A 25,464-nucleotide genomic window follows, 5' to 3' on the forward strand; every position below is an offset into this window, starting at 1 on the left:
CCCTCCTCCTGCAGCCCCGCCTTCCCAGCGAGGGGGCACAGAGTCCACCCGGGCCCCTGTGGCTGCTCAGCGGGGCCAGCACGCCCACTAATGACTCTTCCTCCCCCTCAGGCCGCTGAGGGCTACAGAGAGGCCGGGACAAGGACCCTGCCCCGGGCTGTGCTGCTCACGCTCCCATGTCCTGTGTCCCGTGTCCCCCTCCCTTCCCACTGCTCTCCACTTGGAAGCAAAGCCGCTGGTCTCTAGTCGAGTCCCCTGGGACATGGGGTCTGCACCACTCCCCCCGAGATGCCTGTGGGCCCAGGGCAGGACCCCAACTCTGAAAAGACGATGCGACCTCCCCTTCCATGAAATGAAAAATAAACCACCACTGAACTGCACGGCACAGGTGAGGACGTCTGACAAAGGTCTGGTCTTCCCGGGCTGCGGGTCACCTTGCTGCTTCTGTTTCATAGCGCATTTTTGCTAAACATTCGTTTCCTCTCCTTCCCTAGATGCACCACGTGCTTGGTCTGCGGCTGGGTCGTCTGGCATGGGAACATGGGCTCTGTGGCCAAAAAACCCGGGCAGACGCTGTCCCCTCAGCCCGCCTTGTGGAGCATCGCAGGGCAGCCCACCGATGCATTCAAGGCTCTGATAAGTCCCGCAGCAAAGAAACCCGTTCAACAATGTTTTCCACTGGACCACGGACTCTCGCCCGCCATTTTTAATTTAAAAAAATTTTAAAAATTAATTTCAGAGAGGAAGGAGGGGGAGACAGAAAGGTCAATGTAAGAGAGAATCATTGATCGGCTGCCTTCTGCACTCCCCACACTGGGGGATCGAGCCCGCAACCCGGGCATGTGTTCTGACCAGGAATTGAACCGTGACCTTCTGGTTCATAGGTCGATGCTCAACCACTGAGCCACGCCAGGCCCCTCCTCCCCCCACTTTTTAACATGATAGTAACCCCCAGCTAAGACTACCTCTTACAAAACGCTGGCCTCGAAATTCTCCGGGAGGTTTCCCCAGCCCAGCAGGCAGGCAGTGCTGACCTGAGGCTCCTGGGAGGCCTGCAGGGCGTGGGGCTGACGGGGTGCTCTGAGCAGAGGTGAAGGGCTGAGGTCCCATCAGCCTGCTGGGCTCTGAGAGGGGGTGAGAGCTGTGCACCCCCCCGGGTGCCCAAGGCCAGCCTGGGCCCGCCACGGCGGCAGAGCTGGTTGGCAGCCTAGGACCGCCCCCCTTACCTTGCTGGCTCCCGGCAGCAGGTGCAGCTTGACATAGGGGTCTGCCAGCCCGTTGTGGTCCATCGGCTTCAGGCCCTGAGCAGAGAACAGCCAAGGCTGTGAACCGGGCGTCGGGGCCGGGTCAGCAGGCACCCCTTGTTCCCTAAGCACCGGGCTGGGTCCATTCGTGACCCTTCTCACAGCCCCCCCTCTCTGAGGATGGGGCAGTGAGGAAGCTGGTGTCATCTCCCCTCCCCCAACATCCTGCCCGGGGCAGCCTTTCTCTTTCCATTCTCCTCAGCATGGAGGCCAGGTGGCTCACCTTTCCCTGCAGGAGGCCCTCATCACCCTGCTTTGGTGAGGCCCTTCCTTCTTCTAACCGCCCCCCACCCCCCGCTCCCCAAACAAAACTTCCCTCGCTGACCCTACATCCACATGCCTGTCTGTCCACTCAGCCACACGCTTCCCCCGGGGCTGCAGAAAAATGTGCGTCCTGGAGACCAGGCTCTCCTCTCTCTCTCTCTCTCTCTCTCTCTCTCTCTCTCTCTCTCTCTCTCTCTCTCTCTCTCTCTCTCTCGATTTGCCACAGCTCCCTGCGTGCGTGCTGTGGAGGCCTCGCAGCTAGCCGGCCGCCCACGGAGGGTCCCTCCACAAGATGGCAGTCCTCACTCACGCTGGACAGTCAGTGCCCAGGGAACCACGAGCCCTGAGCAGACGGGGCTTAGCTGACCTCACGCCTGCTCCCGATTCTGAAATTGCATTTTCTCCTTCTGGGCTGGTGCGCAGGGAAGGAGGGAGGCAGGCCGAGCTGGCAGCCCCGGCGGAGCGGCTAGCTGGCTGCTCATGACCCGGCCCCCTCTAGGGGGCTGCGCTCTCCGGCCCCTGCGCCCACCTTGGTTTAAAGGCGCTCCCAGGTGGGCCGCCCACCGCCGGCTCTGCCTCTGGGAGGGGCACACAGGCTGCAGAGCCAGGCTGGCCTGGCAGCTCCTGCACTATGACCTGGGTAACCGGGGGAGTTCCTGGGTCCCCTGGGCCTCAGTTTAGCGTCTGTAAAAGGGGTGAGTAGCTCTCACCTCCCAGGGCGGGAGTGAGAGTTGAGGAGATAATGCTGACCGTGGGCCTGGACAGCAGGGGGCTGCTCCCCTTTCCCTACATGCTAGCTCCCCCCATTCCTCGGGGAGAAGCCAGAGGAGGGTTGAGGGCGGGGTGGGGTAGCTGTGCTCTGCCCTGCCCCGCGGGCCAGCTCTGGGCGAGGCTGGCTCTGAGGCCCTGTGTGCACCATGGCAACCAGGCGGCCCTTCAAAGCCAAGGCCTCTCCCAGCCTCTGGCCTGCTCCCAGGCAGCGCCAGGCTGTGGTCCGTCAGTGTTCTTAGCTCCTCTGTGGGTCTGAGGCCCAGGTGTCCATGCAGGTGGGTGGGGGCCTCCCCCGGCACCACCCCCAGGACGGCACTAGGTACCGAGGACCTAATCATGTACGGCTCACCCACCACGCAGGTGGGGATGATTAACCCTGTCTTACAGATGAGCAAACTGAGGCTGCCGTGCTTCCTCAGGGGGAAGGTGGCCAAACTAGGGTCCAGGCCAGGACGTCTGGCCTCTTCCCAGAGTCCCCTGAGGGGCTCTGCCTGTCAGCCCTGCCTCAGCCTCCTCCCCAAACCACAACCCAGAGCCGCAGCTCCTCCCATCCCTGCGACGCCCCCTGCCCTGCAGACCTGGGTCTAAGCAGGGGAATGACCTGCAGACCAGGGAGCTGCCGTGGCTCAGGGTCCTCCCATCCCCCACCTCAAATGCCTTGCGTGACACACTCCTAAACGCACACACACATATGTGTGCACACAAGGTGCCCAGAGACCTGTGCACACACGTCCGTACCCCACCACACCTGCACAGCCGCGCTGGGCCAGGCCGGGAAGATGGGGCACGCCGTGCGGGAGGGCCCGGGGTCTCTGGGCACCTGCATAAAGCAGGTGGAGGGAGAGGGCGGGATCCGTTCGAACTTCGCCGTCTGCCCTCCACCTCGGCACAGCTGGGGTCACCAGCTTCTGTACCAGGGGCAGGTCTGGAGCCCCGGCCACGGGAGGCTGGGCCTGCACGCATCACTGCCCGCGCAGCCCCCAGAGGACGGGCTCAGGATGGAGCGAGCTGGCCTCCAGGGGCCCAACGAGGGCCGGGCCCGGAGTGGACGATACTCACCGCTGCCACGGCAGGCCAGCGTGGTGGCCCGAGGCGGGTGGGGCACGGCGGGGGCAGGAGCAGGCAGCCTGTCCCTCCGGGTGGGCAGAGCCACGGCAGAGCGGGAGGGCGGGCAGAGAGGCTGGCAGGGTGGGGGTAGGGGTGGGGCCTGGGCCCAGGCAGCGTCTTGCTCTGAGCCAGGCCCTCCCACGGCTCTACTGGAGGCTCTACCAGCTGCGCCACCGCCCTTACCTTGCGAGAGAACATCAGCGCTGGCACCTTCCTCCCCGAGGGAGCGACGTGTGGGGGGTGAAGGGAACAGCGTGGCTGAGAACACAGCTGACGCTAGCCAGGCCCCAGGGCAGGCCCACCCACGGCCCCAACCCAGAGAACAGGGTCAGGCGCGGACGCTAAGACATGAATCCCCCGCCTGGCGCCTGGCGTGGTCTCAGTGCCCAGAGTGGCACCTTCCTGCTCCCAACAGCCCCCTCCCAGCTTAGGGGCCTCTGTGCCCTGGAAGCCCCGCCCAGGTCTCCACCCTCGCATCCTCTCCCCAAACGCCTCCCTCTGCAGGGCTTCTAAGGGCAGCTGAGACGATTTAGGCAAACATTCCCTCCCTGCCCTGCTCCCAGGCCCGACAGGAAACAGGAAACGGGAGGATGGCCTTCCGCCTCAGCCCCTCCCCTAGGAGCCGGGCCTGGGGCGGCGAGCCGCGGCCTACCTTGGCCTTGCTGATGGTGCAGTGCAGGGCGTTGTTCTCCTGGTCGTACAGGAGGCTGAAGTCCAGCGTGCCCAGGGCGGCTGCGGACAGAGGGGGGCTCAGGTCACCCACCTCCGTGGGACCCACAAGGTGCCGGTGCCCACAGGGACGGCCGCCAACTGGGCACCTACTGCACGCCACCCCTCCACCAGCTTCCCAGTCCCCCCACGCCTGCCCGGGAAGTGAGCGATCGTCTCCCCACCTTCTAGATGAGGGGCTGAGGCTCCGAGAGGCTAGGTCAACCACCCCGTCATTGTGAACAGAGGCCCCCGAGTCAAACCCCGGCGGCCAGCTGCACAGCCCAGGCCCCTAAACTCCGCGCTGTGGCGTCTAGCCCGTGGCTGGTCCCGTGTGGCACCCACACGTACTGGGCGCTCAGCTGAAGGGGTTCCTGCCCTCCTTGAGCAACTGACAATCTGGGCTCCAGCCTCAGTTTCCCTCTCCCGTTAAACATCACAAGGACGACGTGAGCGGGCGGGAGGCCAGGCTCTGTGCGGCTGCAGGCCGGGCAGGCTGACTGTCTGATCTCCTCACCCACCTCCCAGCAACACTCAGGGGGCAGCTCCCTGGCCTCCGGGCCCTTGGGGGCCTGGGCAGGCGTTGAGGAGCCAGCTGCGCCCTCACGCTGTTACCACGGAGCCCATGAGGCAGCGGGCGATTCCCAAGGGCTGGGCAGAGAATGCAGCAGTCATCGGGTGCAGCTGCCACGCTCGGGGGCAATCATGGCAGCTGTGGCCTCCCACGTCGACGCGGCTCCCAGCACGAGGGTGAGAGCCGCGGTGGGGGCAGACCTTGGGGCGAGCCTCTGGGCCGCAGAGCGCACATTCGTGGGGTGTCTTTAGAAGCCCAGATCCTGCTCGAAGCCTGCTGGGCTGGCCAACTGGCATCTCATTCACTCATTCATTCCTTCATTCCTTGCCAAGGTGTCTATGCAATATGCACACTCTCGGGATGAAGACACTAAGGCATGGTTCCCACCCCTAGGGAAGTACGGCTGGACGGGAGGAACAGATGAAAAGAGTGTGTCGTAACAGAGTCGGGTGGGCCAAGAGGGATGGGCGATGCCTGATCTTGATGTGGATTGTGGCTATCAGGGAATGCTTCCTGGAGGAGGGGATGCTTCTGTGGGGCTGGGAGAGGGGCATTCCCACCACCAGCCAGCCAGAGCGCTGGGGGCTGAGTGGCTGGAGTGGTGCTGGGGGAGGTCAGGGCACCCAACACGGGGCTAGATCCAACTATGGCCCACTGGCCACGTCCGGCCACGCCCACCCGTTTAAACCTGAACCACAGACACCTGCTCGCTATAACCACGGCAGAGCTGAGTAGATGTCACAGGGGCCATACCGCCCGCGGATCCCTGGGCTCACACAGGGGCCCAGGCCTGGCAGAGTTATTTTTAAAAAAATTGATTTCAGAGAGGAAGGGAGAGGGAGAGAGTGATAGAAAAATCAATGATGAGAGAGGATCACTGATCGGCTGCCTCCTGCACACCCCCTACTGGGGATCGAGCCCACAACCCGGGCATGGGCCCTGACCGGGAATCGAACCATCGAACCGTGACCTCCTGGTTCATAGGTCGATGCTCAACCACTGAGCCACGCTGACTGGGCCCTGGCAAAGAGTTGGGGCTGCAGAGAAATGGGCAAAATAAGGCCTGTGTACGTGGGGCTGCCCTTTGTTCTGAGGTGATGGCACCGCGGCAGGCGTGTCCTGCTCTGTAGGTCCTAACCCAGGATCGGGCTCCCCGCTCAGCATCTCCGTTCTCGCCTGGAGGGCACATGGCCCTGGGTTCAAATCCCGCCTCTGCACTTCCTTACTGTGTGGCCTCTGGCAGCGTATCTGGCCTCTCTCTGCCTCAGTTTCCTCCACAAGATGGCGACGCCATAAGATCCACCTCCCAGCATCGTGCTTTAAAACACACCTGGGACGCAGAGCGCTCAGCAGATAATTATAGACGAGCAGAGCCGTTCCGGTGACTTTTCTAGAAAACTGTACTTGCCCCGCTGAGACAGCTTCTGGAATGAACTCGTTCCAAACTGGATCACTCCCCTCCCCGGCCCGGCGCGGCGCGTGTGGAAGACGCCACTGGTCACTCACACTTTCCTGAACAACCCGAGTCATTGCTGTGACGACAGTGACTGCTCTGTGTCACCGTCACTGCACAGACACGGGAGGCGGGGGTGGGGGGGGAGGGGAGACGATTCCTCCACCATGTGACCCCGGGCGGCCACTCTTTTTGAGGTTTCCCTCCTTTTCCTGCACCGGCTGTGCCCCGGGCTTCAAACTCCTGTTCAAGGACGCACACCTGCTAGCACGGCTCCCTCCTATTCCATAGCTACTTCCCGTGGTCGGCAAACTGCGGCTCGCGAGCCACATGCGGCTCTTTGGCCCCTTGAGTGTGGCTCTTCCACAAAATACCACGGCCTGGGAGAGTCTATTTTGAAGAAGTGGTGTTAGAAGAAGTTTAAGTTTAAAAAATTTGGCTCTCAAAAGAAATTTCAATCGTTGTGCTGTTCATATTTGGCTCTGTTGACTAAGGAGTTTGCCGACCGCTGGCGTGGCCTAGGAAGCCAGGTGAGAATGCTTGTTAGAACTGTGTCCACACTGAGAGTCTGGAGAGGAGCCTCAGGGGCTTGTTCCTGAGTCGGCTGTGTTGCTTTAAGGCTGACTGTGCCTGGCCTCGGGCTGCCTGCACTCCTAGCTCCCTGTGAGGGGGCCGGGGGCGGGTGCGGTACGCGAGGCACACATCCCCACGCCTCTAACAGCGACCACCGTCCCACAGCCACGGGCCCAACGTTCTCCAGGCCCACGCTTCTGTCATGATGTTCTCCGAAGCTGTTGGCTTCGCACGGCACCTGGTCCTTCTGCTGTTCAGTTCAGGCCTAGCCGCGGTGAGCTGACCCCAGCCACGAGCCTCCCGAGAGCAGGGACCATGCCTTGGCCACGCCTGGGACACCAGCAAAGAGCAGATGTTCCATCCACATGGCCGGCCCCTTCAAACCAACTCCCTCCCCCGCTGCTCTTTGGTGCGATGCCCGCATGTGAACACGCACACCCCATGGCCCCTGAGGTTTCCCAGTCCCAGAGAAGACAAGCCAGGGAGGTGGAGGGGCCACCTGCCTGCCACCGGGGACCAGCCCCAGGAGAGAGGAGCCCCTTCCCCTGGGTCCCCAGACATCCCCGGCTGAGGCGGCCCAGGCCGCTCAGGGGAACGCACACCTGTTATCACTTTCCCGGAAGGAACGACGCGTCTAAGTGTCGCCCCAGGGCGAGGTTGACGAATTTCTTTGAACTCCGATGTGAGTTTTGCAAGAAATAACGGTTTATAAATAGAAGCCCAGTCACCGTTTTTAGAGACTTGCCAGTGATGGGAGCTCTCTCAGGGAGTTTACAGTCCAAAGTCTTCATTTCCCCTTCAGAGAAGCGAGGCTCAGAGAGGGGAGGTGACCAGCTCAGGGTGGCACAGCAGAGCGGGACGAAGAATCCAGGCCTCTTCATTCCCATCCTGATAGTTCCTGCCTGGCAGCCCTCGGCTTCTGAAATGTTTTGTCTGCCACTCAGCTTCGCGGACACCTCAGGAGGATGCCCTGGGGAAGACAGAGGGAAGCAGAGCTGCTCCTGGGGACCGGGCAGGGCCTGGCCGTGCCCTGCACAGGGGCCCCGGAGTCGGAAGTGCACCCGGGCTGGTGGTGCGGGTGAGGAGGGCCCTCAGGGCAGGTGAAGGTGCCGGTCTGCGTGAGCCATGGGGTCTTGCCCTTGAGTCACTCAAATCACACGTCTTGGCTAAAGTATACATACATCCTTGGAGAAATAATGAGGGTTGGTCACTAATGGGCCTTGGAGAGTCGTCAGCCGCTTGTTGGTAATTATAGAGCTTTAATGGGGCTAATTCAGAGACAGGCAAGCTCAAGCCCCTGTCGGTTCCTCTAAGGCTGAAGGTCCCTCTGCTCTGCCGACGGAGACCAACGGCATCATTTTGACCTTGGTTTGCACTTGGACTTTCCTCACCCGGACACCCTTGGGCATAGGAAATCGGCCCTGTTTTTTTTTTTTTTTTTAAGAAAAATGTCAGCCTCTCAAAAAGTTTTAAAAACCTGTGGCAAGAGCCACAAACATGATCAAGCCTGAACTGAAAGCATTTTGTCGTTGGAGAAACTGACGCGCTGAGCCGGGCACTGCAAGGGGACAAAGAAGCAGGAGCCATACATCCGGCCCCCAGGAGCTCAGAGGCAGAGGGCGGGGCTGTTACACATCTGCTCGTGCCCCTGCTTTACGCTGCTCCAGTTCTCCGCTGCCCCCTGGACTCATCTCACCCTCCTCAGTGTGGCATTCAAGCCCTCGGCTCCTCTGAGACGTGATGGCTTCGGCCTCATCGTTCATCTTTCCCCCTAAATCCAGCCCCTTAACCTACTGCTCTGCCCCCGCTGGGCTGTTCCCTACACCTACACCTCCCCCCCCTCCGTGCTGGGCCGTCCCTCTACCGGGAGCACCGCCCTTCCTCCCTCCACTCCACCCTCTGCTTCCTCCCTCCCTTCAGCCTCTGAGTGGAGTCTTCCTTGTGGTGAACTCTGCAAGCCAGTGCTCGGCACTGGGTTCCTGCCTTCCTGTCCCCACTGCGGGGCTCTTTGTGCCTTTGGAGTTCCATCAACGCCCTGATGACAGACCTGTGTCTCCGTCATCCTTGAGTCGCCATGCCCAGCACAGTGCCTGACACAGAGTTGGCCTGGAGATGTTGGGTGCATAAGCGTACGGTCCGGGCAGAACATGACTGGCCCAAAGGAAGGGAATCACGGCTGGTGGGCCCAGGCAGTGGCCCCGGCGGAGGGCCCTCGGGGCCGGCCTAACGGCGATTCCCGACTCCTTTCTTGCTCCAGGCCTGCATGGCACCAGTCCTGCCCAGCCCGGCGGAATCCGGCACGGCAGGCGTAACCACGGGCACGTGATGCAATCCTGGCCAGCGAGGCAGAAACACAGGTCTCCTGAGGACCCTGGGAGAGATTTCCTCACTCTTAAACTGAGACGTGGGAGCGGACACGGACCCTTATCCAAGTTAGGGTCCTGCCCGGCCGGCGTGGCTCAGTGGTTGAGCATCGACCTATGAACCGGAGGTCGCGGTTTGATTCCTGATCGGAGCACATGCCTGGATTGCGGGCTCGATCCCCAGTGTGGGGTGTGCAGTGCAGGTGGCAGCCGACCCATGTGCTCTCTCATCACTGATGTTTCTATCTCTCTCTCCCTCTCCTTTCCTCTCTGAAATCAATAAAAATACATATATTTTTAAAGAGGCAGGGTCCTATTACTACCTGTGATGGTTGGATCGGCAGCAGCCACCTGGGGCCGTGAGGGAGGTCGGCCTGAGAGGACATGAGCGTGGCCTCGTGGACAGACAGACAGAACCACACTCCTGCTGTTGCTGATGAGTTGCTGGGTACAGGTACCCGGCGCCACCAACCTCAACAGTCCTCAGCGTTGAACACATTGGAGTTTTCTGTTACTCGCAACCCAGAGCCTCCGAGTCGTTACAGTTTTGAAGAATGGGCCGGGTCTCCACGGGTGGGGAGCGGGGAGGCAGGGAAGAGGTACATAAGGAGGGTGGGCCAGAGGGCCCGTCTGGAGGGCAGCAGGCCTCAGAGTCCAGCGCAGGTAGGCTCACTGTGGGCCACTGGGGAGAGGGCACCTCCACCTCCAACACTCACTGCCTTTTCTCCCCAGCAACACTCCTCTGTGAGATCGGTTTGGAACGTGTCCACGTGGTGCCTGGGCCCTGAGGTGACGTGTAGAGGATGAGCTTTAAAGGGAAGGAAGAAAAGGCCGAATAGATACACCGCGTTTCCCTCTTGGCCTTGGACAACAGACCAACCGCCCTAATTTCTTTTTGTTAGAAGAGAGCTAATCCAATAATTAGGGCAGCAAATAGCATAACCCTGGCTAAAGCTGTAAGGAACCATCTGGCTTGAATCATTTAGGCTTATCCCAGGGATCTGGCCGTCAGAGCCAAGCGGCGACGGTGGCCTGGGGGACTGGGTGGAGGGCAAGCCTGCCCCGGACCTCGGTCCCTCGGCAGCGGACAGGAGCCAAGATTTCCGTGTTCCCGTGCCCGGGATGTCTGCTCGGCCACCGATGGTGGGCTGTCCCTGGAAGGGGATGAAGGGCCCACGCGGGCCCGGGCTCAGCCACATTCCCTCCTCCCTAGCTCTCTCCAGCAGAGTGCCCTGGCGACAGGGGTGTGGCCAGGTCACGGTCCAGGCTGGCAAGGCGGTGTCCAGGGCTGCCTCGGACCGCGGACCCCGAGTGAGTCTGTCTCCGCGAGGACACACGGGCGGGAGCTCTGGGCCCAGGCCCCAGCCCTTGCCGCCCCTCTGCTGCGAGGACCGTGCTCTGAGGAGTGCGGAGCCGATGGACTGGAGACGTGGCGGCTGGCCTGAGTTTGGAATTTCCTGGTCCCCTCCTCGCCTGTGGGTTCAGGGACAGCGAACGAAACTCCACGTTTCTCACCTCCGTTGCATGTCACCCGGAGGACCCCTGTGGCACTTGGAGGGCTGCCTGAAGCTCGGGCAGAAGCCCCGCCTGCCCCGCCCCCTCCCTTGGAGTGGAAGGAAAGATGCTGCAAACAGAACAAGCTCCCCATCGCTTCTTCCCCAGGCGACTTTGCATTCAGCACATCCAAAGGGGGGACTTGGGTCCCAGTGAGGGACCGCCTAGAGGCACAGCAAGTGAGGGGGTGCGGGCAGGCTTTGCCCAGGGCGCCAGGAACTGGGGGTGGGGAAGATCCAGGCACAGCCCTGAGGCCAATAAACTCTCCCAATTCCATTTCCCCAGCTGGCAGAGAAGTGGGGGGAGAGGACTGCTCCCCTCTGATGCGGGTAGTGGGGGGGGGGGGGCAGGCCTCAATACGCCAGCCTCAGGCTGCAGGGCTGTGGTCCAGGCCCAGGGAAAGTGCATGGAAGGCAGTTTTCCCACTCAGGCCTGGGCTCTGACCCGCCTCAGCTGATGGGCTTCTGGGCTCACTCCACTGGGCCTCCTCGGTAGGGCGATGGGAGACCGCCGCCCCTCCCCCTCCCCTCCCACCCCGTAGGGCTGATATCCCCCACCATCGGCGTCAGAGGCACATTTGATGCTGGAGGGCACGCCAGACCCCCCCAGCCCGAGGCCCCAGTGAGCACCCGAGCCAGGCGCAGCCAACCTCGCTGCGCTGCGCGGGGGGGGATGGGGCCCGGTGGGCCTTGGCCCTCGCTCCACAAGGTCCACATCCTGGGCACGGCTGGCGTTTGACGCCGGTTTCCCAGGGCTGAGGATGACGTGGCTGGGCTACAGCCGGGCTGGGGGCCTTGCAAACAGCGCTCCCCGCTCCCCACTCCCTCCGGCTCAAACCCACTGAGCGCCGGGTAGCGACCTCCTCAGCCGCCGTGTCCCCTGCGGTCCGGTCGGGCGGGGCGGCACCCTCAGAGACGCGAAAGGCGCCAGAAGCGCCCGCCGCCGGCCTCGGCCCCGGGGACCCGGGTGCTCGCCTACTCGCTGGGGCTCGGGGCTCGGGGCTCAGACCCGGGAGAAGGAGGCGCGGGCTGGGGGGGAGGGGGGGGGCCTTCCTGGCCGGCGGGGCGGGGGGCGGGGAAGCGGGCGTAACAGGTGGGCGCAGGCCGGCGGCCCTGCGAGCGCCGCGGCGGGGGTCCACGCACCGGGGGAGGAGCCGCCAAGGTTTTTCCAAAGGACAAGCAGCCCCGCAGTCCGCGGTCCTCGGCCCGCGCGCCAGCACAGCCGCCGCGCCGGGCCCACCCGGAGGCCGGCCCGGGCCCGGGCCCCCTCCTCCCGCTGCTCCGGTCCCACCCTCGGCCCCGAGCCGGCCCGCAGCAGGCTCCCGGCACACAGCTACCGCGCAGGCGGCAGCAACTGGTGTCTCCCAGGGCGCAGCTCCGCCCTTCCCGGGAACAAAAGCCGCCGCCCGCGCCCGAGCTCCCGCCGAGACGGGGTGCGGCGCGGGCTCCGGGGAGCCGGGCCTCGGAAATGGGACACCCCCAGGGGGCGCCCCCAAACTTCTCACCCCTCGGGTTCGGGGCTGGGTCGGCAGGGCGCGCGAGGACCGGGCGACGGGCCGAGCCCCAGCGGGGGAGGCACGCCGCGGGCGCGGGGACCGCGGGCGGTCCGAGGGCCCACGAGGTCGGGAGCGCGTGGGAAGAGGAGCCGCGGGCGCGGGCGCGAAGGCGGCGAGTTGGAAACTTACTGCAGTCGTCGGACTCGTAGCCGTCGGCGTCCGGCTCCTCCTCGGGCGGCTTGGCGGGCGGCCGCGCGGGGCCGGGGCCGGGGCCGGGGCCCGGGCTGGCGCCGTAGGCTCCGAAGAGCTGGTCCACGTCCTCCTCGTCGTCGCGGGCGCCGTCGGAGGGGCTGCTGCGGCCGGCGCCAGTCGCGGCCGGGCGCGCGGGGGCGTCCGGGGGCGCCGCGGCTCGGGGCCCCGCGTCCGGGGGCAGGCCCCGCGGGAAGCGGGGGAAGTAGTCGGAGATCTGCTTGATGGGCCGGATGGGGCCGGGGCACACGTCGATGGCCATATGCTCCTGGATGCTGATGGTCGCCTTCTCCCCGCGCCGCCGGAGGGTCATGCAGGCAGCGCGGTCCCGCCCGGGCGCGGCCCGGCCTGGTCTGGCGCAGCCCCGGCCGGGGGCGGCTCGGAAGCCGGCGGAGCGCGGCGCGGGTGTGGGCAGCGCCGGCGGCGCCCCCGGGACGGCCCTGACGCGGCGGCTACCTGCTCGGCGGCGGCGGGCGCGAGTGAGTGCCGGGGGCCAGCAGGCAGGGGGCGGGCCCAGCCGCGTCACCGGGCGGCAGCCAAGCAGGGCGAGTGTGCGGGCTGCGCGGGCGGCGCGGAGCCGGAGCCGGAGCCGGAGGAGCCGGAGCCGAGCGAGCCGAGCGCCGCACTCACTAGCGCTCACCCCGCGCGCACGCCGGCCCGGGACCCCGCGCGCGCACACACGGGAGGGCAGGGCCACCTGGGAGCCTTCCACTCACGCGCGGTCGCAGGACCAGCGGGGAGCTGAGCAGGGACACGCAGGACGCACACCCGCCCGTTCCCGCCCGTGCCAGCCCTGGCTGGGTCCCGGTCCCTCTCATCGGGCACACGCAGCTGTGCAAGGGCATTCCAAACGCACAAACGTGGGTGGACACTTGGCGGGAGTGTCCACGAGCTCCTATCTCTGCAGGACACACACGCAAACATACGTGTCCACACAGAGTTGGTTGAGTACACCTCTAACATAACACACCAACACATGGGCACAGAGGTAGTCAGGGGGCTGGGCACAGTCCTCCACGCCTCCAAGCACACCTGCCAGGGCACACAAACACACCTTAGAAGTGATGAAGGATTCTGCACAGACATTCCCCTCCGCCCCCCACATCTAGTGGGATACACACCGCACTCCTAGGAATGTGGGCACACACCGCTCACACACTAGCCGGGCATGTACATCCTCCGCTCGCCAAGGTCATTGCTGGCACAGTCTGTTCACACTTCCTCTCGGGCCGCATATGGACATCCTGTAAACTCAACTTAGCTCCTTGATTAACCAGTGAGTAGTTAAAGGGACCCCTGGGAACAGGCCGGGGAGAACCTTGATCTCCGACTGTGGTCAGGAGGGCCGGTCAGAGAGCCCTTCCCATGGAGCGATGGATGAGGCAGAGGTGGACATGATGAGGCAGGGTGTGGCCTGCTCATCACCGGGGCCTCACAGGGTCAGATAACTAAACAAATCCCAGACGGCCCAGCCCTGGCTGCTGACCTGCTTTCCGGGAACAGAGCTCTGTCGGGGAATGGCTGCTGCTCATACAGGTGTGTCCCGGGAAAGCCCTGGGCATGGACGGAGTTGACTCCCTGGTTTCTAGCGACAAATCAGAAACACTATCTTCTTGGCTGGGTCCTTTCCTTGAGTCTGAATGAGGGGCCGCAAGCCTGTGCCCCCCGCTCCACCATAACCCCCGTGGAGGGGTGGGGAGCAGAGAGAAAGGAGAGGAGGCCTTGTCTTCATCACCTCCAGCTGCATCGTTCTGGCAGATCATTTGATCTCTCTGGACCTCAGTTTCCTCATCTGTGAAATGGGGCTAATTCAAATCTCATAGCCCATCTATCACCGAGTGTGACAGATAAGAGGTGCTCAACAGGGTTGCTTTCTCTTCTCCCTTCCCTTGGGACAGTGGTCGGCAAACTGCAGCTTGCGAGCCACATGCGGCTCTTTGGCCCCTTGAGTGTGGCTCTTCCACAAAATACCACGTGGGGCGCGCACGTACAGTGCGATTGAAACTTGGTGGCCCATGCGCAGACGTCGGTTTTCAGCTCTCAAAAGAAATTTCAGTCTTTGTACTGTTGATATTTGGCTCTGTTGACTAATGGGTTTGCCGACCACTGCCTTGGGAGATGAGACTCTGGTGAGAAAGGATGGAGAACCATACGTTGTTTCATGGCAAGTTCTGCATTGGGTAGCGATGGTCACTCTCCATCACTGAAAACTACTGTGTATTGTGTCGAGAATGTTTGAAGAGGCCCAGCCGGGTGTGGCTCAGCGGTGGAGCATCAACCCAGGAACCAACAGGTCACCGGTTCGATTCCTGGTCAGGGCACATGCCCAGGTTGTGGGCTCGATCCTCAGTGGGGGCATGCAGGAGGCAGCCAATCGATGATTCTCTCTCATCATTGATGTTTCTATCTCTCCCTCTCCCTTTCTCTCTGAAATCAATAAAAAGAAATATATTTTTAAAAAAGAATGAAGATGTCATCCCGTAGATTCCTCATACTGCCCCATGACGTAGGCAGGGCTTACTGTTCCCTTTTCGCAGTGAGGAGGGTAGCTTGCCCAGGGTGACTGCTGGCTGGTGGCAGAGGTGGCGTAGAATCCAGCTGCCCTGACTTTGTGAGGCTTCCACTCCCCCTCTCTGGTCTCTCCCTCCCCACCCCGACAGAGCTCCGGGGATCAGAGCACAACTGGAGGACTGGGTAAAACTTTGTTCCCCACACCTTCTCCTTTAGCTTCCCGGATGGGGACAGTCCACAACGAGGAGGAGGAAGAGGGGAAGAGAGGGAGGGCCGAGAGTACTCAGGGGTCACAGCGGGAACGAACCGGCCGGAGGCTGCCTGAGGACAGTCTGGGATCCTGATGGGAGAAAAACCCAGCCTTGCAGGAGTCAAAGGCCAGGGGAAGGACAGGCGAGCCTGGAGGCCAAACACAATGGGTTTCTCATTTCCAGGAATGCTTGTGGGGATTAGTCCTTCACTAGGCACAGAATGACTCCTCCGGAGCCAGAGGTGGCTGCAGCATGGAGCGATTATGTAATGGCACAGGGCATTAAGATGCAGACACGGAGCCATCATTCCGTAATTCTTCCACTGGGGGAATAAGAGCGTGTTGTCATCTTCTTACAGATGGAGAAACCGAGGCTTCGGAGCGTGAAGCGGCTGGGAATGGGAGCGCAGCTATTGTGGCCCCTGTCCCCGTGTTCTTTGTGACATCAAAGCTCTACCCATGTTCACGGGGTGGGGACAGAAGAGGGCTGAGAGCTCCATCCTGGCCGCCTGTGGGTTGGCTTTTTGGAAGAACCGGCTCTTGGCTCTGAAGGTGCTGGCTTTTGGGAGGATCTAGAAGTTGGGTAGAGGACTGAGACTCCATCGCACAGAGCCAGGGACCCTAGGATCCCTGGGGCTGGCAGGTGGTGGAGTCGAGAGCCACTCTGAGGTCTGAGCTTGTCTAGCTCGGAGCCCTGCGGAGATGGGGGAGGGCCCCTGGAGGGGTGGGGTTGGCGTTAGCTGGGCAGGTGTGCAGTTTCTGGAAAGAGTGGGCTGCGGAGCCAGGCAGACTTGATTCAAAAGCCAGTGCCTCCCTCCCGCTGGGTCGGACTTGGGTAAGTCCCTTAACCTAGGCCTCAGTCTCACCTGTGGGACGGAGGAGGCCACGGACCACCTCATGAGACCTGGAGATGGGCACGGAGAGAAAGTGCATCGCCCAGTGCCTGGCAATCAGGGAGTGGTAGCTCTCCTGCCCCTGCCTTCCCGGCGCAGACCACCCTCATCCGGCCTGTGCCTGCCTCAGTTTCCCCACCAGTGAAGTGCGGCTGGCTGCCCTCTCCCTGCCTGCTGCCAGGACCAGGTGAGGACGAAGGGGGAAAGTGCATTGAGAAGCGGAGGTGCTTGCCAAGGCTGGGGCACCAGCTGGCGTGTGTGGGACCTTTAAGCAGCTGGACACGTCCAGACCCCATCCATCACGTCACCTCTAGGCCCCCTGCGGGGTGGGCAGCTCGGCGTTTTGGAATGGCCCTTGGCAAAGCTAAGTGAGTAGAGTCTGCCCTTGGTCAGAGCCCTCAGGAACGCTGTGCCCTCGCACCCCCCCCTCCCCCACTTCCTTCTCTCACAGGCTGCTGAGCTCCCAGCAACACACCAAGGCTCTTTCCAATGAGGCAGAAGTGGGTTCTGGAAGGAAGGCTCCGGTGCACCTCATCGTGCCCCCCTGGATTATCTTTATGCACAATTACTCTCATGAGAACCGCTGGGCCAGAAGGTGCTAATGCTTTAACACAGCGATTCTCACCTGTTTGCTGCCTCCACACCGTTCACGGCGCAGCACCTGGGGTGTCTGGAGCGCTTTGGCACAGTCCCAGAGGGGAGTCTGATCCGCGCCGCTTTGGGCTTTATGACCTGTTTCCTGGCTGAGAACCACCGGTGAAAGCGCTTCCTTCCAGTAAGTGACAGGCATTTGAGAGGAAATGACCTTTACCCTGCCCTCGGCTGGCTGTCCTCGGCTGGCACGTCTGGCTGGTGTCTGCGTGCTGTGCAGGGAAGGGCCCTCCCTGGCCCTGGCCTAAAGTGTACCCCCCAGTTTCCACCCTCCCCTGATCACACCGCTCTCGGCGTGCTGTGCCGATAGAACCTTCTCTATATGAACGGCCATTTCTAGCCCAAAGGCGGGGCCCGTGGCTGATGGAGGGGGACGCCTGTCCCCTCATTTCTTATGGATCCAATTTAAACACATATGTATTGAGCACCTACTCTGTGACGGGCCCCAGGCTGCATTCTGTAGGGGCCCCGTTTTCCTTTAGGTTCCGACGGCAAAGGGCAAATCAGGAAGGGACATGGGAGCTGCCCACTCTGGCTGATAGCTGCCTCTTCCCTGGCCCAGACCGTGGCTTGGCACAGGAAGCGGGGGGGATGCCCACGTCAGCAAGGCGATGTGAACGTTTGCAATGTAGCCTATGGCAGCTGAGAGGCGAACTTGATGTATTAAGCGATATTAAAAATGCAGCTCTTTCTGATAATTTATTACGCACGTTCTCATAAAGACATTACACTCGTCACAGTACATTTACTAGCAGTAGTCCTAGCAGTGGGGGAAAGTTCACACTTACCCAGTGATGCTATTCTGCAGACGGCAACTGCTCTTGGAGCGGCTCTGATGAGCTAAATGGCTCCAGGAGATGCTCATCTTGCCCAGCCGGTGTGGCTCAGTGGTTGAGCATTGACCTAGGAACCGGGAGGTCATGGTTTGATTCCCTGTGGGGGCACATGCCCGGGTTGTGAGCTCGATCCCCAGTGTGGGGTGTGCGGGAAGCAGCCGATCAATTATTCTCTCTCATCATTGATGTTTCTCTCTCTCTCTCCCTCTCCCTTCCTTTCTGAAATCAATAATAAAAAAAAATAGTTTTTAAAAAATTGAAGAAAATTGCCCTAACCAGTTTGGCTCAGTGGATAGAGCCTCGGCCTACGGACTGAAGGGTCCCAGGTTCGATTCCGGTCAAGGGCATGCACCTTGGTTGCGGGCACATCCCCAGTAGGGGGTGTGCAGGAGGCAGCTGAATCAATGTTTCTCTCTCATCGATGTTTCTACCTCTCTATCCCTTTCCCTCTCCCTTCCTGTCTGTAAAAAATCAATAAAATATATTTTAAAAAATTGAAGAAAATTGCCTTTATTAAAAGAAAATAAGAAAAAGAGAGATGCTCATCTTCTCCCCATACCTGTCCAATGGTCTGCAGACCACAGGCCTGTGACCCCCTCCCTCCTCTACCCCTCTGGCTTTCCAAGTGAGGAAACTGAGGCCTATTGACATGGGGGACCTGGCCCCAGGCCACGTGAGGCAGCCCTGGAATCACAGTCTGTGGCTGAGCGCAAGGCCTGTGCTCTCTCCCACTCCTCAGGCCGTGGGTGGAGCCGCCGGATTGAAAAGAGGCCGAGGAGAGAGGCTCACCTGCCAGGAGGGGCTTAGCCCAGGATCAGGCTGCCTCTTCCTGGAAACCAGAGGCCAGGGAGGGGTAATGCTGGGTGCGAGCTCGGAAATAAGCCGGTGGAGGACGGGAGGTGTAGCCTGTGACCTTGGTGACAGCATGGATGAGGCAGTGCCCCCCGCCCTCACCCCAGAGGAGGCCTGGAGACCGCTGGGGCCCAGGGTCTTGTTCACATGTCTTCTGAACTGGGGTGCACATCTCAGTGTTATGAACGGGTTGGAATGGGCAGGAGCTCTGACTGGCAATTTTGAAAGCCAGGACTAACAGCCACAGATGTTCCCTTAAATAGCTTTGAATTACTGATGCAATTCAGAAGGTATTAACAATGCAAATGGTGGCTTCTAATTTTAACTCATTTTGCTTTTTAAATTTATGAAATATTTCAGTCATTCAAAAAAAGAAAAGAAAGAAAGGCCTAGGGTATGATGTGGTCTGCCCATACCCACCAACCAGCTTAAAAAAGTAAATTACATGTTCCCCTAAAAGCTGAGCCTGGAATTACCATGTTATCCAGCAACTCCATTCCTAAGTATATCCCCAAAGAACTGGAAGCAGGGACTCCGGTACGGGTACACCCATGTTCACTGCAGCATTATTCACAATGGCCCAAAGGGAACAACCCAAGTTCTCCAAGTGGAGAAACAAATGTGGTACGTCCATTCAGTGGAATATCATTCAGCCCTGAAAAGGAACGGCGTTCTGATATATGCTACTATCTGATGAACCTTGAAGACATATTAAGTGAAATAAGACAGACACAAAAGTACAAAACATTGTATTATTTTACTTATATGAAATACCCAGAGTAGACAAACTTATAGAGGCAGAAAGAGCAGAGGTTGACAGGGGCTGGGTAAGGGGAGGAGAGAAGGGGAGTTATGGCTTAACAAGTACAGTGTTTCTGTTAGGGGTGATGAAGAAAAGGTTTTGGAAAGAAATAGTGGTGACAGTTGCACAATATTATGAATGTAAATAATGCCATTGAATTGTGTACTTAAAAATGATTAAAACGGTGCAAATTTTGTGTTATATTTTACAACAACTAAAACAAAACATCACAAATGCATTTGAAATCCCCCAATATTCCTCTTCCATCCACTGCTCTCCCCAGAGGCAATCACTATCTTTTTTAAAAAATAAATGTTTTCATTCATGGACACAGACAATAGTGTGGTGAAGGCCTTGGGTGAGGGCTGGGTGGAGGGGAGAAGTGTGTGTGGGGGGAATAGGGGACATCTATAATGCTGTCAACAATAAAAATAAACTTTAAGAATGAGTTTTTATTGATTTTGAGAAAGAGGAATTCCATACAGTGACTGTGTCCTGGCTGGTGTGGCTCAGCTGGCTGAGCATCGTTCCACGCACCAAGAGGTCGCCGTTTCGATTTCTGGTCAGGGCACATGCCTGGTTGTGAGTTCAATCCCCGGGGTTGGGGGGGGCGGGGGGGGGCGGGACGGGTGGCATACAGGAGGCAGCTGATCCATGTATTGCTCTCACATTGAACTCTCCCTCTCCCTCTCCCTCCTTCTCCCTTCCTCTCTCTCTAAAAATATCAATAAAATTTAAAAAATTAAAAGTAGAAAAAAAAATCCCACAATGAAAATAAAATTTTAATTGCACCGTTAAAAATAGTAATTCAAATAGATCTTAAAAGTTCTCATTCCTGGTGACAGATGTTAACTAGACTCATTACAGTGATCATCTCACAATGTATACTAATAGCAAATCATTATGTTACACACCTGAACTAATATATGCCAATTATTCTTCCTAAATCACATCTGCAGCTCAGGCAGGGGGGGGCGTTCAGACATCGGAGAGGGGGCGCCTAGTCCATGGTCCGAACGTCACGCACTTTCTCCTGCTGTAACTGGCCGCCTCACCGCTAGGCCAGGCGTCTCCACTGCCCCAGCCCTCTGGGAGTCCCGGGTCCGAGGGACAGTCTGAACACCTTGGGCCCCAGCGAAAGCCCCAAAGCACAGCCGAGCAGGCCCCTCCAGTGGCATTCCCCAAGCTTGTCACTCATGATCCACCTTCTCGGCTGAGACCTGCATTATTATTTACTTAGTGTTTCTCTTCAAAAATCGCCTCACTTAAGAAATGCTTTAATATTCAGGTTAGCTTTGTTCTAACAATAATATCCAGACTGCGGATCGATGTGCTGGCCACATTTCTCTACTGCACATAGAAGCAAACATGTAATTATTACAACAACAACAACAAATATATATTTAATCCTCACCCGAGGATACTTTTTCCATTGATTTCTAGTGAGAGTGGAAGGGAGGGAGGAAGGGGGGGGGAGAGAGAGAGAGAGAGAGAGAGAGAGGGGAACATTGATGTGAGACACTTTGGTTGCCTCCTGCATGCCCCCCTATTGGGGCTGGGGAACCTGCAACCTGCATGCCCTTGACCGGGAATTGAACCGTTGATTGGGAGTCGAACCCACAACCCTTCAGTCCACGGGCCGATGCTCTAACCACTGAGCAACCAGCCAGGGCTACAACAAAATATTGTTTATGAAGTAAATGAGGTGAAGTCAATTGCCCAAGGCTTCATAACGAGAAGGAGGCGGTCTGGCTCCAGAATCACGCCCTTGGCCATCACCGGTCCTGAGGTATTCAGCCCTGTCACCCGGCTGTGACAGCCACTGTTCCCCCAACTGCCCCGGACAGACAGGATGGGTTTGCCACACGTACTGAAGCGGAAGATGACGGAGCAGAGCTTCTGCAGGTACGAGAGGGGGTTGCACCTGGCTGAGGTGTGTCCTGCCTCCCCTGCCCCCCTGCTGGGTCCCTGAGCCCCCAGCTCTAGGTCCTCAGCGCCTGGCCAGAGCCAAGGCCTCAGCCGCAGTCCTGAAACCTGGGGAGGAGGGGGGGTCTGACGGACGCCCAGGCTGAGCTTCACACGCCCTCTGGGTGCTGCAGACCCATGGGCTCCCCTGCCTTCTGGGTCATGCAGCCCCCCTCTCACCGTGCAGCCGGTGCCCAGACACCCCTACACCTGCCCGTGCCTCTGCTGCTGCCCTCACCTGCCCTGACCCCGGGGCACATCCTATGCTGCCCCTCTGACCTGCCTGCCACATCCCAGGGCTGACCACCCTTCTTTCCCCCCCGCGGAGAGCGCGAACGCAGTCCCCCACGACCACAAACGATGCCGCCGCGTTTCCCGCATTTGGGGAGATCGCAGGGGTCAGCACCTCCGGAGGGCCATGGGTGAGCCTCGCCCGGGAAAACCCCTTTGTGACCGGGGTGCCTCCCCTGCCAGGTAAGTTCATCACCCTTCTCCTGAATGTCTCCCCAGCAGGACCTGGCGGGGAGGCTTCCTCTCTGTGGCCCTGGAGCTGTGGGGTCCGCCTTGAGGTTCCCAGGACCCGCCCCCGGAAAGCGTGGGGCCGGAGTCCGCCGTGTTCCCAGGTTCTGAAGCTGGGGGAGGCAGGCCTTCCACAGCACAGCACCTGTTACCATAGAAACCTGGGCCCAGAGAGGGGACCTGACCTGTCCAAGGTCACATGGTAACGGAGGTGGGGCAGGGCTCAGGCCGTGCTTCCCCATTGGGGGTGGAGGGGCCGGGGAGGGGGGTCTCCCCCCTCCTGCCATCTAGGAGTCTTAGAGCATAGCTCTGGCTCAGGGCTTGATGTCCACCCCAGTTAAGCCAGCAGGCCCTGGGTCGCTCCCTGGGCCCTGCCTGGGTTCTGGTGGCCCTGGGGGTGACTGCACCGTGACCCCTTCCCCAGGGCCTCGGCAGGGGAGACTTAGCCCTGAAGAGGATCCTGCTTCCTTTCCGTCATCCTCCTCTCCCTTGCCCGGGCCCACGGATAGAGGTCTAGGTCTCCTCAGGGCCTTTGCGCCAGCCAGCAACGCCTCCAAAATATTCTTGAATCATCTTCATCTTAGGGGGGCTCGTTCTCACCTTAAAAAAAAAACAAACATATATATATATATATTAGTATTTTGATTAATTTTAGAGAGAGGAAGGGAGAGGGAGCTAGGAATTCCAATGAGAGAAACATCTATCAGCTGCCTCCAGCAGGCCCCCCCAACCCCCCAAGGGATCGAACCCACAACTCGGGCATGTGCCCTGACTGGTTCATGGTTCGATGCTCAACCACTGAGCCACATGGGCCAGGCTCCTTCTCACCTTTCAGAGCTCAGCTCAAGGTCATCTCCTAGAGAGGCCTGACAACCCTACCAGAGCAGCGGTGATCAGGACCTGTTCACTGTGCATGTCCTTGGGGGCAGGCACCTAGCACTGTGCCTGGCCCATGCCTGGCGGCCCTCAGTTCCCTTCAGCAGGGGTTGAAGGGAGGAGTCTGAGCCCCTAGCAGCCCGGCCCAGCTGCGGCTGGCTGGGGGGAGAGCTGGGGATCACAGGTGGGGCAGCTGGAGGAAGGAGGGAGGGAAGGCCAGCGGAGGCCCCGCCAGCCACTCCTCCCCGCCTCCTCAGGCTCCTCCCCAGGCCGGCGGGCAGCCTTGGAGACAGCAGCATTTAGAGGGAGGAGGTGGGGAGAGCGGAGGGTCATCCGTCAGCCAGAGACGTGGAGAGCCTGGTAAATCAGGGACGCTGTCTGAGGCCCCTTGGCCAAGTGTCTGCCTGGTGCTCCGGGCGCGTCTGGGAGCCGGGGAGGCAGGCCGAGGGGCCGTCAGCCCCGCTCCTCCATGGGGGCTGGGGCGGCCCAGGTACCTCCAGGGGCACCCTGGTTGGAGAGGGGGACCCAGGCAGTGCGCCATGCCCGCCGCCGCCCTTCCCTTCAGGCACCTCGGCATGTGATCCCAGAGGTGGCGATTACCTTATAGAATCCTCACCCCATCTTGCAAGGGATTTTGTTTTAATTATTTTGAATTTCAATATACAAGAGTATAGAAACGAACATTACAAACCCAAAACCATACGCACCAAAATGAACATTTCCATCTTTTTTTAGAGAGGTGTTTCAGCTTTAAAAATGTGAATTATAACATAGGAATTTGCATAAAACACAGATGCACAGTGTAATGAAGAGTTACAAAGCAAACACCAGCATAATCGCCACCGTATCCTCACAGAAGGCATGCAGCAGGAAGCTGCCTCCCCCACCCGAGCCGCCTGGGAGGCGGCTGTCTCTTTCACACACTTCCCCTGCCCCTGCATACTCTAATTTTTATGACCCTATTGCCTAGGTCTCCCGGTCTTTTAAATATATGAACACAGCCCAGCTGGCGTGACTCAGTGGTTGAGCATCGACCTATGAACCAGGAGGTCAGGTTCCTGCTGGGGTTGTGGGCTCCCAGTAGGAGGCATGGAGGAGGCAGCCAATCGATGATGTTTCTCTCTCATTGATATTTCTCTCTATCCCTCTCCGCCCCCCCCCCCTAAAATAAATGAAAACATGTTTTACAAAACGTAAATGAAAAACACACATTACAGATAAAAATCTCTCTTCCTGGGCACCAGCCCCATCCCAGGGGGAAGCGTAATGATAAGCTGATGTCTATCATTCTGACTGCGTTTGATATTTGTACTTGTCTTATATGGTATAAAACTTTTAATAAATGGCATCAATACTGCACGTAGCATTCTGCAACTTGCTTTCCCGCTTAACTCTAAATGCTTTATAAAAGCAGCTTTATTGAGGTATAATTTATACACCATAAAACTCAACCATTGGAAGTGTATGACTTAATGATTTTTAGTCAATTTGCAGAGTTGTGCAACCATCAACACAATCCAATTCTGGAACATTTCCATCCCTCCTAAGACGTCTAAATGCTTTTTCGTTTTCTCTCTTTTTCTCTAAATGCTTTTTGATACACATTTTAATAACGGCCCCATGTAAACCTCTCACTTTGTGCCAAACACTGTTCTCGGAGCATTCTGTAAGTCACGCATCTAACCCCCGGCGGTGAGGTGAGTGTTCTTAGAGACAATGGCGGGGGCGGGTGGTGGGGCACGGAGAGGGTGCGCGACCTCCCAAGGTCACAGGGCTGGAGGCAGCAGAACAGGCTACGAACCCAGCCCGGACGCCAGCGCCCACGCCTGAACAGCCTCACGCCACAGCCGCTCCGAGTCTGCGCGTCGTTCCTGCTCTGCGGTGTGTCAGGCAAACACCTTTATCCCCCAGAGGGGAAACTGAGGCTCAGAGAGGCCAGGAGACTTTCTCCGTGTCCCCGGGACGGGAAGAAGCAGAGCTGGGGTTTGAATCCAGATCCAAGTGACTCCCAGGCCCTCAGCCCTTTCCAGTCCCCTTTTCTTTTCCATCACGGAAAAGGGAAAAAGGGAGAGACAGGAGGAAGAGGGTGGGTGCAAAGGGAGAGAGAGACATGGGAACCGCCTTTTAAATCCTTTCACACTCATCATATACGCACGAACACATGCACATCCACACAGGTGCACACGGCCACACGCATGTGCACGGTGTACATACGCACAGCTACACACACACTCAGCCCTCCAGAGTTGGTGCTCAGAGGCCCTTTGGTGCTCAGAGTGAAGAGGCTGTGTGTGGGGGTGTGTGTGTTGGGAGGTGGGGTTCTCCTGGTGGGATCCCCTGGGGACCCCTCTGTCAGGGTCCAGGCCTGGGAAATGCCCTGTCATGGCAGGGCCCCTCCCTGCTGGGAGGGTTTGACCTCCGGTGCCCACAGCCTGTCTTTGCCCAGCGGCGGAGGGCCTTTGCTACATAAAGTTTCAGCTCCAGGGAAACAGCTGGGCGCCATCTCCCGGGACTTCACTGAGAAGCCGGGGCCAGCCCAACCCTGCGTGCTGGGAGCCGAATCCACGCGTCTCTGCGCACTGGCCTGGATGCTGCCTGTCCCCAAAGGTCATTCCTGTACCCGGAGCCGTTTGAACCTATGCAGACCTGTGAGGGGCTGTGGGAGCCTCACCAAAGAGCAATAGCAAAATACCCGGCCGGCGTGGCTCAGTGGCTGAGTGTCGACCTATGAACCAGGAGGTCAAGGTTCAATTCCTGGTCAGGGCACATGCCCAGGTAGCAGGCTCAATCCCCAGTGTGGGGTGTGCAGGAGGCAGCCGATCAATGATGTTTCTCTCTCTCTCTCCCGTCCTCTCTGAAATCAACTAATATATATATATATATATATGCATGCC

The 25,464-nt window shown here is 59.4% G+C and overlaps 1 protein-coding gene and 1 non-coding gene across 2 annotated transcripts in view; both read right to left on the reverse strand.

The window, feature by feature from the left end:
- The window catches only part of DOC2B (double C2 domain beta), a 35,738-nt gene extending 23,010 nt beyond the window's left edge, over nucleotides 1–12,728 (reverse strand). Inside the window, exons 1-3 of the mRNA XM_054709081.1 lie at nucleotides 12,356–12,728; nucleotides 4,099–4,178; nucleotides 1,227–1,301 (exon numbers count right to left, since the gene is read on the reverse strand). Coding sequence (XP_054565056.1) covers nucleotides 1,227–1,301; nucleotides 4,099–4,178; nucleotides 12,356–12,728 — 528 coding nt within the window. The remainder of the gene's footprint in view (nucleotides 1–1,226; nucleotides 1,302–4,098; nucleotides 4,179–12,355) is intronic.
- An 8,767-nt stretch (nucleotides 12,729–21,495) lies between these two features.
- On the reverse strand, nucleotides 21,496–21,657 carry LOC114233854 (U1 spliceosomal RNA). Its single transcript, XR_008554872.1, has one exon. It is a non-coding gene; the product is annotated as a U1 spliceosomal RNA (small nuclear RNA).
- Nucleotides 21,658–25,464: the final 3,807 nt, after the last annotated feature.

Source organism: Eptesicus fuscus, chromosome 20 (assembly GCF_027574615.1).
Source record: "Eptesicus fuscus isolate TK198812 chromosome 20, DD_ASM_mEF_20220401, whole genome shotgun sequence".
Classification (NCBI taxonomy): domain Eukaryota; kingdom Metazoa; phylum Chordata; class Mammalia; order Chiroptera; family Vespertilionidae; genus Eptesicus; species Eptesicus fuscus.